Source organism: Copidosoma floridanum, unplaced genomic scaffold (genome assembly GCF_036245765.1).
Source record: "Copidosoma floridanum isolate Cflo_tuat_1 unplaced genomic scaffold, Cflo_Japanese_pri ptg000024l, whole genome shotgun sequence".
Lineage (NCBI taxonomy): Eukaryota > Metazoa > Arthropoda > Insecta > Hymenoptera > Encyrtidae > Copidosoma > Copidosoma floridanum.
The window spans coordinates 12,162,965-12,178,720 of record NW_028321901.1 but is presented as its reverse complement, the minus strand read 5'-3'; the positions used below and the strand labels follow the sequence as shown (position 1 = coordinate 12,178,720).

At 32.1% G+C, this 15,756-nt stretch overlaps 1 protein-coding gene across 3 annotated transcripts in view; it reads left to right on the top strand.

Moving 5' to 3' along the window:
* Positions 1–15,756, top strand: part of SNF4Agamma (SNF4/AMP-activated protein kinase gamma subunit) — a 763,121-nt gene that overhangs the window by 138,376 nt on the left and 608,989 nt on the right. For 2 of the 3 annotated variants that reach the window (XM_089595039.1, XM_089595038.1), the window contains exon 6: positions 624–809. The exons of the other annotated variant lie outside the window; for it this stretch is intronic. In XM_089595039.1, the coding sequence (XP_089451165.1) occupies positions 624–809 (186 nt within the window). The remainder of the gene's footprint in view (positions 1–623; positions 810–15,756) is intronic. 3 annotated transcript variants of the gene reach the window in all.

The following is a 15,756-nucleotide window of genomic DNA, read 5'->3' as shown; positions in this document are numbered from 1 at the left end:
ACTTATACGTACATAAACATATACATGTATCTACTTGTACTCATGTGACAATGTGACGTTACCCCAGCCGCGAAACTTACTTGATTATCTTCCAAAATAAATAGAAAAGCACTTTTTTGATTACTATTACTTTAAAACTATGTGTTAAAGAATTCTCAAAAAAATGTGTGTGTTTCTTTAGTGTCTAAGGTATTTTTCAGTAGTTTTTTAATTATTTATAGATATGCGGTAAGTTACACTTTTTAAAATAATGGGGCTATGCAGTGTTTGCACCATTGCTCCAATGTTAAAAAAGTAATTTTTTTTATGAAGAAATTTTAATAACGACGAGGTAAATCGGTCTCAAATTTATTACACATATTTCTCGACGCTTATATTAGTTTTGCTAAAAATTTCGTACCTTTTTAGATACCTTTGATTTAAGAAACAACTACCTTAACTCAAATGACCACTATACTTGATTTGAAATTTGTTTCAAATCAAAAAAAGATGATGTATGAGTATTTACAATTTTTTTTTCCACAATACTATAGGGGTACTTTGATACATTTAATACATCGTGCCTAATAACTTAGTGAGTTATATCAATTTTCTGGTATAATATTCTTTATTTAATTTTACAGCACTCACTACATTTGTACAGTGGCTCTTCGCTTGATGTTGGTATAGAAAAAGACTACAAAGATGTCAAAGATTCTATGCGACCTCGGGCTGGCTCAGACAGTACCAGAAACCCTGTGAGTAAGGTTATAGACCTTATCAGATATAGAAGTTGTAGTGCTATATCTAGCGAAGACAAAAAAAAATCAGTAAGTTTTTGTTTCACGTGTTAACATAAATATTTAAAATATTTGTATGTTAGAAGCATCAGTCAAATCATTTATTTCAGTACAAGTTGAACAGTTAGATTTGTTCGTGTTTCCTGGTAAGTGAAAATAGAATGTAGTGTTAGTCATAGTAAAATAGTTAAAACATTCTGAATGACAAGTATCTTGAAAAACGATACCATGAGAAAAGAACAATAGACTAAAAAATAACTTACAGTAATATATAGGGGCAGATTAGTTAAAAGAGTGAAGGGAACCAGTGGACAGTGCACAAAAATATTTTTACTTGCCAGATGTCGGTGTATAAATCGGTAGATGGCTGCCGATGTATAGAGCCGTGACCAGGAAAGAAAAAATGCGAGGCTTAACAAAAAAAGGTCACTGTATCGATGGTTTTCGCTGTAAAGAGGGGACTGTAAGCACAGAAAAGGTCGTGATCGGAAGGATCAATCAATTTTCCCGGAAACTCAAAAGGCAGTAGTAGCATTTCGATTTCCGCTATCTAGCCCTTATCATTGACTGACTTCTAATCTCGTAGAACAAGGCTGTTTAATAAGGTTTTGATGAGTTGAACGCTAATCGTTGCCGAGATTTTTTGTTGTCAGTCATGAATACTGAGAAAGTAACATTTTAGACAACGGAGAAGGTGAGTGTGTCATTTTCACGACTCCTTGACGTAAAGATAATAAATCCCTCGTTCCGTATTTTGATGCGGCAGTGGCGTTTGGTATACCGTGCTTATTTATCATTGAAATCTCATTGGTTATGTGGATGCTTTTTATCAAACGTATAATTCTTTTATTTTTTAAAATAATTTGGACGCCCAAGGTTTCATTTTTTATTAATACATTTTGTATTAGTTCTAATATTATCTAATTGTAAGCTTACAATAAGAATATTTGTGCCATTATCTGCAAACCACACGCTACTGATAGAACTATCATATTTTTTTGTATTGTGATAGGTAAAAGTAACAATAGATAAGATTTTTTTGTAATAATATAACGAAATAGTGAAAGTTGTAGTAAGCGTTAATCTTTATTCAAAATTTAAAACCAGTTTTAGTTATTCGCAATATAGTAGAGGTATTGGTTTTATTTACTTATTGAAGTTTTAAACCGATAACACAAGTTTATAATGCTGGCATCATAAAACAGATGCTACCATGAACACACTGAATTTCCAATGTTTCAATGTTAGATTTCTGTGTTGTTGCGCAGTTTATGATAAACACCAAACTACACGCATACGCCTCAAATTACCAAACTTCACCATAAAAAAACTAGCAGAGGTCATACGTGTAATAACCCCGACACAAGATAATGATAATGCAGGTTCATTCAAAAACTCATACATCTCATTATCTCTTCTTAAAACACGGCAAAATTTTTGCCTTCATAAGCTTATAGTTTCCTTTGCAGTTTATTAGATGGTCAGGCCAGATTACATTTTTTTTTGTGGAGTGAGGGAAAATGCGTTCAAGCCCAGTGGCAGTATGGGACTCCGGAAGTTTTTTTTTATTAGACCCAATACCCACAAAAATCCCCTTTTGTCGTGTGACTTTAGATCCACCCCAAAACCGCGTTAGTATTATTTCTGGGTGGAGCTACCAGAACCATTGCATCTTGCAGCATTTACGAATAAGCTTTCCACCATTTGCTGGAGGTGCCAATTCTTTCGAGTTCCTGAAAAGGACTTGGGGTCCCTCAGAACTGGCATCCGTGTCTAGTACTCCTTCGTACGCTGCATTCTTTGCAAGTGCCACTATATACTTGATGCTTTTCCTAGCTAATAAGTAATTGTACTTAGCGCAGCATGGGTCCGCATTAGCCTACACTCTTCTTAGAAAACTTGCCACTTAACTTGTGCCTTGCTTGGGTCTTTTCCAGCGCTCTTCTAAATGTAGGGCAGCTTCCACTACCAGCTTCGTAATTTATGTTCTCTGTCTTGCAGAAGAAAAAACTCGCTGGGGTCAAGCAATATTTCTTTTGATGCTTACAGCTGCCGTACTGGAAGCAAAACTTCGATACATCTACTTCTTTACATTCTGACAAAATATGTCCATACCCTAGGTATCAGAAGCAAATGGTTACGATTAGCCTTTTTTTAATTAGACAGAAAACAAGTCCAACTTTGATTATAGCTACATGCTCTACATGCTTTGCAGCTGTTTCGTCGAGAGCTACTAATGCCCTTGAGCGTTCGCTTTCATTAGTTGAATCTTTAAGTTTTTATCAAAGTTTCCGATGAATTTCTCAGAAGATTATTCAATTTCTTCTTGTTCAACAATACTGGCAACGTCCTGGACCTCGAGCATCATTTCCTTGCAGTAGTAACCATCTTTTCATACTGAAATCAACATATTCGGAGAACTATGTAACATTCTTGATTTTACTAGCGTCTAAGAGCAGGTCTCCTTTTTTACTTGCAACAACACTCTCTACAATAGCTCCTGTCTCGCTAGGGTTAAAGTCAGCCATCATAGACTTAAGTGCCCTGGTAACGGTTTCTTCTATACCTATTTTCACCCGAACTTTTTTCATCGTGTTGGGAATTTTCTTATTATCTCTTTTACCGCTAGGAAGGCCCTTTTCCTGCTTACTACTCTGGTTCTCTTTTTCTTAGAGGATGCAGCCTTTTTGCTTTTCTTAAGGCTATCTGAGGGACTCTTGTTTCTTTTAACTCGTTCTGTTTCCTTGAGGGCTCAGTTAAAAGTTTTTTGCTGAACATTTTGAAAGAAATTCTCTGTTCTCTGATTTGCAGGGATTTTGAACACTCCTTCCTGAATCTACTGTAGTGTTCTTCTTTAATAAGTACATCTTTTATAATTTCGGCTAATTTCAGATGTTTAAGAGCAATTTTAAGGCCATCCTTGGTTATGTTTGCTGCGTTTCCATACTTTCGATTCATAGCTTCAAGCACCGTTTCAGTCTCCTTTGTAGCAGATTGAACTTGCTTGATATCTCGACTTCACCTTGATCTTAGCTTTACACCATTACTTTTGGTAGAAGTGAGTTGTTCTTATATCTGGTTGCTGAAAATGCTTGCATTACTTTCCTCACTAACGTGACTGCTTACATCTGAAAGGCTTCTTCTTCGTTCTTTTTCAAGAAACGGTCAAGAAACATTTAAGCTTTCCTGTTGACCATGTAAAACGTCTGTGTACCCCTTTCCCTTGTTCTTATTTACCAGAGATGCAGAGATTTAAAAAATTTTTTTTATTATTATTTCTCCCAGGAATTAAAATAGTAGTTTTTACACTATAGATATCCAAAGTGCATGTTTATTATACGTTTGAGCCCGCGTTGCATGCAACGTTTTTTATGCCAAGTGCGTAAATTGCTGCTTTGCGTACGTATTCACAATTTTGTACTTCAAGAAAGTACTTAAGGTTTAAATGTAATACTATAAACACTTAAACTTTTTAAGAAAATGAATTATAATTTTCCAACATGTATTACTTGTTTACAACCTAAGAGTGCGTGAATAAATCTTTAAATACATTTATAAAACTCAAAATTTATGATAGGACTTCATAAGACTTATAATTCTCCACTGCAATTAACATTTTTTACCATGCAAACCTACTGAAAATAAAAAAAATTTCGCAAGTATTTTTTTTTGTCTATGTTGCAGTATTATTTACGTATTGTTTTTCGAAAAGAAACACAGAAAACACCACTGCTCTTCATGAGAGATTGTTTTGTAACATCCAACTTTATCAATTTTTTGTTGAAAAAAAGTCATTTAGAAAGAAATGTTTTCAAAAATTTGTGTGGTCTCTTATAGCCTAAATTTCTTATAAAACTAAGTCTTATACATTTATTAATTAGGTTCTAAAATGATCACAACCACTTTGCAAAAACGGTGTGAAATAACTTAGTACTATTAAATTATTTTTTATTAACTTTTAACTTTATCAATATTAGTTGTACATTCATCCAAAAAAGGACGGAATGTTAGCATTATTAGTATAGTTCCTTACTAATAACAATTAAAAAAATTTTAATTTAAAAATATCACCCAAACTCTAGTGAAGCTTAACCCAATAGTGAAGCTCTAGGGTTCAAGTTTAGGGTGATCAAAACAATACAGTTGAAAAAAGTGACACGCTCTCTACCGCAGGCACTGGCAATCTTCCTACCAATCTCTGATTTTGTTTCTTTATTAATTATTTATTGCACTTATTACCAACGAAAATAGTCAAGTAATCATATTCTTTGAATTATTAAGTTGTAAATGAACTACAGTATTTATGTTAGAATGTATCGATACAACATAAAAACATTATATATAAATGAAAAAACATACCAGTTATGCATAGTTAAATCGAAGTAAAAAGATTTCAGCACACTGGTATATTCTATTAATGGGCTAAAATATTAATTAACATTTAATCTTTTACAAAAAGTAGACTGGAGCATACTAGGTCATTTAGTAATAAGTGCTTGTTTATTTATTAGGATGATAATAAATTATAATTAAGAAGACTTGGGCGTACTAGATTACTCTGTCAAAGGTGCTTGTTGATTATTTAACAATTTGTTTAATATAAGATGAAAAGACTTAAGCGCATTGAATTATTCCGTTTAAGGTACTTGATCATTTGACATTTTCTTTGATTAAAGAAATGAAATAACAAGATCGTACTGGGTCATTTATTATTTTTACTTGTTTATTAATCAACATAGTAAAAAATTAAAATCGAGAAGACTGGAACGTATCATATTATTTTGTCAAAGGTGCTTGTTTTATATATTGACAACTTGATTAATTTAAGATGAAAAGTCTAGAGGATATTGGATTATTCCGTCAAAGGAGCGTGTTTATTAGTTAACGTTTAATATGTTCTAGATGAAAATATTAGAGTAGACTAGATTATTTCATTAAAAATGCATTAATTGTTATTATTGTTTATTTATAACGAAAACAGTTAAAGTCACTTGGTCCATTGATTAAAAAAGCTTGTTTATCAACTGATATTATGACTTAAAAGAAAAAGAAAAATTGCTATTCGTCACGATTTATAAAGCTTAAATAAGAATTTACTTAAAAGAAGATTTAAAAATAGTAGAAATAGAGAAAAAGAAAAAAACACTGTATAAGATTTAAATGTATGACCAGAAAAAATAGGAATGGTTTTAGCTGCTCAGTTGTAGACGTAATATGTAAGTTCTGAAGTGGGCTGGGTTAATCATACATATATCACATGGAGAGGGAAAGTTGGAGTAGAGTAACTGGAATAGAGACTCTTTCGGGCTGTACTCTAGTTGCCCCAACCTATAGCTTACAAATCTCTAGAGTAATAAATTCTGCTTTAAAAGGAATGCTGTCCTGTCTGGCATCACGGACATACGTAAACTTTTTTTCGTAGACTTGTGTTGTTCAATATCTAAGCTGTATGTTTATCGCATTTAAGTGATACGAAGGTAAAGAGAAAATTTTATTTATGACCTAGTTCTTAAAGGCTTTTTACTCATGCATAAAGAACAAGACGTAATATTAAGCACTTACTGCATATTTATTTTTAAATATATCAAAAATTTCAAATTTATGAAAGTTTTCTATAGTGCCCCCGCTTTACATGGAATTTTAGTACCAAGTAACTTAAAAAAATAAACATGTTTCTATTAGTTAAGACTTTCTTATTGGTATGATTCGTTTTAATTTATACTATACAAAAATACATTAAAGATACATTTAAGTTGTATTTTTTGATGAAAATTTTAATTTATGTTCTGGAACAAATAAACAAATGAACTATCGATTATAATTATGCGATTGTATTGTGCATATTAAGATACATTTTCTCCAAACGCATGTGCATAATTTAAATATTAAATAAGCACAACCAATATAAGAGAGTGCCTTATATCTTTGTCAAAGCTTACCTCACTGATATACGAAGCAAAGTCTCAAAAACCGTTGCAATCGCTAACCGCGAAAGTTAATTAACAGTTTTTTATAAAATTTTGTATACTGATTCTTGATTATTCCTAGATGGTGTTTGCATGATTTTTTTTTCAAAAAAAATTATTAATAATAGCAATAAATAAGCTCTAAGTTTTGCAATAAAAACGATAGCTTTGCGCCTTAGTTCATAGGGTCTGTTAGGTAGCGTCGGAGTAAAATTAAGACCATCTGCAATCAAAGTCAGTGTGTCTAGTTATAATGATCTCAAACAGAATATTGAATATCATTGCTGATTGCTGGAATTACGTTAAGAATAGTAGTTTTAGTCGTGCAGCCCGTCTACTGACGACAATCTGACAGTTTCCAATGAACTGGCGACCTGTGCTGATTGGAAACCTGAATCGCGAAGATCACCAAGCACCACAAAAATAAAAGCGTTGTTACCGCTAACACCTATGGCATAATACTAGATGACGTTTGGCTAGAGTATAACAAGCTCCAATACTTAAGGGCGTCGCACAGTAAGGCTGATTCTGGAAAAACTGGTCAAAAGTTTCAATTTTGTTTATTTTCTATTTCTATTTATATCCTTGGCAACGTGGTTAAGTTGTTTCATAAGCTTGTTTTTCTAAGGGTAAGTAATAAATTAATACATGTATTGGTTGATGAGTAGCATGGGTTCAGGCATAGGCGTTCTACTGTTACTAATCTGCTAATGTATTGTTATAGTAATGGAGAGGCTTTGGATGTGAATGCCCAGGTTGCTTCGATTTATATCGATTGTGAAAACGCGTTTGATTCCATAAACTATAAGATACTAGTCCAAAAATTACGTAGAGTTGGTCTGAGGGATCTCTGCTTAAGTGGTTTATCTCATACCTTACTGAGCGTAAGCAGGTTGTTGTTTTGGATAGGGCTGTATCTGGATCTTGAATTCTTTTGTTTGCTGATGACATCAAATTGTATAAATGTATATATAAAGTTTCTGATAATCAGATATTGCAGCGTGATCTTGATGCGATTGTTGATTGAAGCGAGGCTAACGGTCTTAGAGCCAATGTAAAGAAATGTGTTGTGATTTTGTTCTCTAGGTCTAGGGAGGTCGTACTTTATGACTATGCTCTGGGTCCCTCATCGCTGACGAGACTAACTAAAATTACTGATTTAGGTGTTCTCTTCGAGGACTCTTTTACTTTTGACAAACAAATTAGCTCTGCCTTATCAGCGGCCTACAAGGCCTTGGGATTTTTGATGAGAAGCTGCAGGGATTTTACTAATGTGTGCACACTAGTTTATCTGTATAAAACCCTTGTATTACTTCACCTATTGTATTGCTTCCAGATCTGGAGACCTTATTTGCAGCAAGTGATATATGAGATAAAAAAACAGCATACATTTTTGAGATTTGTGTCGTTCAAAAGTGGGCTTACCGTGTCGCCAATCGATTACGATTATTCGAGTATTCAGTCAGAGACTGGCCTATTAGATGTTCATCAGCTTCATATCCATAACGTTAGTTGTTTTATGTTTGGATTACTTGCAGGAAATGTTGATTGTGAGTCAGTCACTTTGTTATTTGTACTTCGAGATTGTAATTACACTTTAAGAAATGTAAGACCTTAGCTCAAAACCAATACAGCAATTATATGCGCAGCTCTGAATTGCCTCGCCTAACGAGAGTATGGAACTCTCTTCCTGCTGAGATTGGATATTTGAGTAATATTATTGCCTTTAGGAGGCGGCTGATGCAGTGTGAGGGGCGGTGGTAGACGTGATCGTTATTTATAAGCGTGGATAGTAGATTGTAACCTTGTGTTACCACTAAATTTTGTGATATATTGCATAAAGCTATTGCCCGTTAATTTTTCAAATAAATAAATAAGTAAAAGTCGAAAATTCAAGTAATGTATTTTAAATCATCAACTAGAGGGTTTTTGGGGTCTCTAATTATGAATACATTGTCAAATTTACGAAAATTTACCTCCTACACCCTTTATTAGCCACCCCTGTCATAAAATATCGCACATTTTTAAAAAGAATCGAGCCACATATGACTTTCGAAGTTTTGGGGACGCTTATTACGAAAAAATGTGTCTGTGTGGGTGTGTGTGTGTGTGTGTGTTTATGTAATTTCATGTGTACATCACGCTTAGTTTTTTTATATTATGAGGTTGGGTGTGTACAAAAGTATAAGATGTAAGAGTGTAAAGTAAGAGCCCACTTTTTAGGGTCAAACACTATTTTAGAGCGTACACTCTTAAGCCTGAAAAGTGAAAATTGAGGCTAGGAATAGGCATATCTCGAAACTACTATTCTGAAAATAGGGAAATCTCGAAATTACTATTTAAGAATAGTAGTTTTGAGAGTTTCTTCTTTTGAAAAGAGTAAAAACCTGAAATATTTATTTTTAAATAAGGAAGCTTGGATTTTCTATTTTAAAAATGATAAAAACGTAAGACTACTTTTTTTTAAATAAGAAAAAACCGAAATCCCTACTTTGAAAAGAGGAAACTTAGACTTCCTCTTTTAAAAATAGAAAAAAGAAGGAACCTGAATTTCCTCTTCTTAAAAGAGTAAAACGCCAAATTTTATTTTCAAAAGAGGAATAGCCAAAATCCTTATTTTTAAACAGGTGACATAGAGGTATGTCTAGAGAAATTAAATACCTTATTTTTTGTTACATAGAAGTGAATCATACATGTATCAAAGTTTTTGCAGAGTACTCTGGCCGTCCCAATTATAGATCGAAAGTTGAAATCTTAAGGAATGAACGGTTCACCGAACGATTCATTTTTTCCTACGTCAACCTATATCAACCTATTGAAATTGAACAAACTTTCCTATACGAGATGACGAAAAATCGTATACGTCACTTGGCCATAAGCTAGCTGATAGACGGCCGCATATTATAAATCCGTACATCATATAGTTAACTGTTGAAGCAAGATTTTTTATATTTGCCCTAAGAGACTCCTGCCCTCTCAAACTTTACCCTTCCCTCCTCTCGGAAGATAGAGAAAATTGAATCGATTCATCTATTATTTTAACTCGATAAAGTTATACTTTTAAAGTTATACGACAAAGAGCCCGGTGAGCCCCTCCGCGATATCCTAATACCCTCCCTCCTCCCGCTAAATGAGAAAAAATTTCAATGATTTGTCCATTATTTTAACGCAATGCAACTTTCTGGTATTTTTTCTTGTACCCCTTTCTCGCTGCCATTCAGGACCGCGATGGAGGGGGGGATATTACAAGGACAAAAAAGAGTTATGTGGATGTCCGCATGATTCCACCATGTTATTAATATATATGCTGGAAGCACGGAATGTTTTTATTAGTCACTTTTACTCAACATCTACTTTCTTTATTATACAGTTGTAAGGATTTCAATGGTAGCCAAGCGCCCCTATCCACTCCTGGCCACCTCCGTTTTCCCCTGTCTGTCTCTGGCTGCTTTCCATCCATTGCTGCCTCATTGCCGCTCCAGGCATATTTGTCTTATTTACCTCATTTTTACGTTATGAAATTCATATTTTTTAGGCACCATTTGCCATCTCTATCCACTTTTGACCACCTCTTTGCAGCCTTTTTACCACCCCCTTTATTAAACTCGTAGATTTCCTCACCACTTTCAATGAAATAGGAACAATAATGGTATAATTGTGTTACACTACAATTCTATTTTCTCCATTCACTTTATTTTTGAAGCATTAACATGGCGCATTAGCTTTTTAGAAAAGTTAGAATAAAATTGTAAAAGCCATCGCAATATTATCATGGTGTAGTATTATAATATAAAAACTAAACAATCACGTATAATATGATGTAAACAACATCAATTGACATAACGGAGATTTTTATAATAATGTCGCTCCAACAACTATCAGAACAAAAATTTTTTCTTTTATTAACTAATAATTTCTTCTTATATTATATAGTTGTAATTTATTTCTATATTACACAGTTGTAAGAATTTTAATAGTAAGTAAGATCCTACATTTACCCATAGCCACCCTTGTCCGCATCTGGCCTCTCAATCAATATAATTTTATTGAAAAAATTAGTGGTCAAGTATTTCTGTCCCAACAATATTTTGTAGCTCGAATTCACAGTTTGACTCAATTTGTATGTATTTTTTTTTTTGTATTTCTACTTCTTGAAAAGAAAACTTACAATTGTCCATGAGAAAAGAATTCCTTCCTTAATGATACTCCAACCTTTTCGAAACATTTTCCTTGTGATTTATTTATTATCATTTCAAAGGTTGGTACGAATGGCAATTGTTTTCTGTAGAGAATAAAAAGTTATCATGAAGAATATTCAGTATTAAGAATGATTCCTAGAATAAATACGTCAGTTCCTACATTTTCATTTAAAATAATTTCTGCCTTGATGTTGTATTGAAACGGTTTAAAAATTTTGAATCTTGTTCCATTACGTAACCAATCAGATAAACTTTTATTTCTTATTAACACTACTAACAAATTGATTTTCAAACGTATTTCATGTGGTTAAAGGCCTTTATTGATTTTATTGTAAAATTTTGGAGGAAAGTTTTAAATGTATATCATTATCAGTTCGACCTACATTTTTATGAGTTGCAAGTTCAATACTGTAAATAAATTATTATGTAACCTTTAATATTATTCAATACTTTTATCATTTAATTAAGTTGTGTATTCCTTATGTAATGTAAAAATTACATTGTTTAAAAAGTATGATTTGTATTGTTACAAGTTTTCGAAATTTACAATTCAACAAAAATCATATATTAACCAATCAACGGGAATTAGAAATATGTCAATTTTCTCTTCACCTATATATAATACCATTGATGAAAAATCTGTATCAACACAACGTAAAGTTTCTTCAAATTAAATATAGTAAAAACTTGCCATAAATATTTTCTTGCTTTTTCTATTCTTGATGTTTATACAACAGTTTTTTACTATTGATAAGATTTGATGAAAATCACTACCTAATATTATCGAATTTTTAAAAAATTTTAAATGATTACATTAATCTTTAAAAGTGTTGTTTATTATTTCTAAAGCTTTTTTTAGAAATCATACCAAAGGGCTAAGGATATAAATTCAGTTAGTTATTAAAAAAATGATTTAATTTTTTTTCACAATACAATTTTTTAATTTAAGTAGCTTCTTAAAATATTTCAACACTGAGCGCTCATTGATAAACATTTTTTTTGCAATATTAAATAATCTTAAATAATTGAAACATGGATTCTACGTTATTTCAAATTAAGTTTAAAACTCATCCTACAAATACATTTCTCAATAAAAATGTAGCAAAGAAAATAGCTATATACCAGAGTCCAGAAGTTGGCGAGATGAGTAAGCAGTGGGCGGATCCCTACTACATAAGGATATATATCTTCCCTTATTATATACTTCTTTGTATAGGACATTCCATACAACCCCCCCCCCAATATCTCCATACTCACCTTTCACTCCTCCCTCCACAAAACAAGTTAAAATTTTGTCTTTTTCTCTGTTATTTTAAAGTAGCCTATTTTTTTCCAAATCCGCAATCCCTCCTTTCCTCTACAAATATTTTCTTAACTCAACACCACCCCTGTAATAGCCCCCTACTCTATTTTTTTGAATCCTTACTGACACCCTACCAACATTTACGAACCTCAACAGACACAGACACAGTCACAAATGCATATACTTTATTTCATTTTTAAATTCATTTTATTATCAAACTACGATAAGACATTACTCCACTGTCAGTACTTCAATTTAGGCTCACAATGTTAGACTCGTGTTTTAGACATACATTGATACATCAATGAATGTATGTTAGTAGACATTACTTGTTTGTAAGATAAAAAAATATGGTATGTATAATAATAAGTATGCAGAGAGTTGACACAGTAAGGAATATAAAAAAAAATTAGACAAAATTCAGTTTTCATGTCCATCATTTCGATTTATATTGTACATGTACTTAACACTCACGAACAATTAATAGTTATTGCATTTATATTGCTACAAGTGACTTCATCAATTAATTTCTATCAATTTTAATTCAATTTCTATGTAAATGTAAAGTTCTTTTCACGGTAAGACTTTTTTAGTTATTAGTAGGAATAAACTATTTAAAAAATTTAAAATTCTTACGTTTTCGTATGATATGATTCTAATACATACATGAATTCAAACTGCACCTAGTTATGCAATAATAGAAACCGTGAAAGTATCGCCCTTCTAGGGGGTTTATAATTATAAATTGAATTATAGAGCCAATCAAGTAATTTGATAAATATTTATTGCGTTGTTAGGTGTATAAATATTCATAAGAAAGCTTTGTAATGATTCGTATTCTAAGCAGAGTATAAAGAAATTAAAAAGTATTGTCTTTTGTAGGTTAAAAAATTAAAAAAATGAATTTAAAGCTTGAAGAAGTAGGTTTGTTGAAAATCTGTTTACCGATTCCCGTCGAATAGAAACTTTATCAAGGGAAAGAGAATCCGTTATTCTAGGCGTATCACTAAATGTGGAACAATGTCAAATGGTAATGCTTTGTTCAACAATATATCACTATATTTACAAACGAGTGACATCGAAAAATCGCTCCTTATAATTTCACAATGGAAATATCAGAATCTGGAAAACTTATGAATGTGGAAGACACAAGCAAGTTCCTCATTATTGCACGTTTTATAAGCCAAAACTTCCTTGTATTGCACATCTAAATTTTCTATGTAAATATATTTTGTATCATCCGGAAAAGCATTGAATAAAAAAGAATTGTGGGGGGTTGGCGTTCAAAGCCCACAGAAGCAAAGCACTTCTAGTATATAAATGTCTTCCTGTATAATATGATTTTGAAGGGTTCTTCCACACTTACTCCTTAACTTCCCTGTTGCCTCCTCCCTTAATCCCTGTAAATAAGGTAAAATTCTTTTAGTTTCTCTGTTATTTCAATTGGATTAAATATTTGATTGTCTTTCCCTCAACTCCTTCCACCCTTCTTTAACCTTCTTTATCATTTTTAGATCCCTTCTCGGCCCTTTCTTAGTAAAAGGTAAAATTCGCTTAGTTTTCCCCCACCCCTCATTTTTATTATACCCATCCGTGGCCTGAGCCCTCCCTCATTCTTTAAATACTCACTTAGGCCCCGTAGCTGCCCTTTAATATTAGTAAAAACTATTTGATTTTGTCGGTCATTTATTCAGATGATTTTTTTTTTTCAACTTATACCTCCTAAGGCTTTCTGACACCTATTTAGCCCCGCTTTAGCTACGTTTATTACAAGGTGAAAGTATTACAATTGACTTGTTATTTTATTTGGTTAAATTTTCTGATGAATCTTCTTAGACCCGCAACTCCTTTATGAATTCTACTTTAATAAACATAAGAAGAAGTTCTTTCGTTATATTGTTTTGTTCAGCTAGTTACTAATACTTTCTAATATTTTCAAAGTATTAAAACAACATGTTTCTCTCCCTCACATTATAATAATTAGTACAATATTTTTTTTGTGCAATTTCATTTAATTTTAGTGTAAAAATTTATGTATTATTGTGTGTATAATTTGTTAGCGTATTTTCAAATTAACATTTGAGTATTGCTATACAACGCTAATTTTTTAAAGTTCCTAATAAGTTTATCAATTGTGTTATTGAACGTTAAAAAGAATATCATACTTAGTCAAAAAGTAATAGATTAGCTGAACGAATGATTTTACAGTGGACCCCGCTAGTAACCCGATTTACGACGTAAAGGCAGAAATCCTTTCACCTTCTTTGTAAAATATATCAGTAACTCAAGATTTGTTACAGTTGTAAGAACGGCTAATTCTAAAAAAATTATTTTCGCAATAGTGTGCGGAAAACACCTATTTTCCTCACACTTATTGCGAAAAAACTTGTACGCAACTCGTGCGGGACGATTTCCCGCACTCGTGTGATGGACTAGCACTCGTGGCCGGTGACGGTAACTCGTACAGCTGGCTGAACTGGCACTTGTTCCCGTCATCTCCGGCCACTCGTGCGAGTCAATCACGACTCGTGCGGGAAATCGTCTTTTCCGCCCTTGTTACGTAAATAACTATTTTTGTATAAAATAAAAATAAATAAAAATGTATTTATTGTAATTATATTCATATAAAGTTTAAAAATTTCTATTCTAACTTTTATTTTGTTTGTAAATTTTAGAAGATTTGAAGGAAAATTATAATCGTGTCTCGAAAAAATGGAAAATAGATTAAATTTGAAAAAAAAATTTATGTTTCGTAGAAATCTTTCAGTAAAATATCAGTTATAATATATACACACATATATACACAAATATACATAAATATTCTTTATTTGGTAGAGAAAATCGCTTATTTAACTACTTCAAGAAATAACTTTGAAGTTATGACTTATCTGAAAGATTGTGTTTTCTTCATTTTATTGACTAATAAAGTGGCGCCTCAGAATATCTGGTGATAGATGTGTTATTTATTAAAGAGTTCTGATTTTTTCACTGGGCTGGGTATTGATTTTGAAAGCACAACAACACTGCCCTAATAATGGTATATATTAGAGCACTTTGTATCGGATACCAGAAAAATCTGAAATGTTTCATATCATCGGAATCTGAAAAGCAATGTATTCTTACATGACTGAGTACTGGCTACCTTTTTTGTCAAAATCTTAATTTTTTCTATCGCCAATTTGAATACCCATATACTCCTCATTACGAAATTTTACTATGTGGATGGTTTCATTGACAAATTTTAGAAATACAGAGTATGTTGGTCTGGAAAATTATAAACTTTAATTAATACGTCAATAACTTTTATGAGATTTTAGCCACTATTTTTATTATCAAAATTGTTTTTTATAATCAGATTGTAGAAGTGCAATATTCATATCTTATAGTACTGTTATTATTATTATATTGTCATATTTAAATAAGTATAGTCTGCATCGCGAGGTATATATGGTGTAAGGTGGCATATCCAAATATACATTTATATATGCGTATGTACGCGTAAGTGAAAG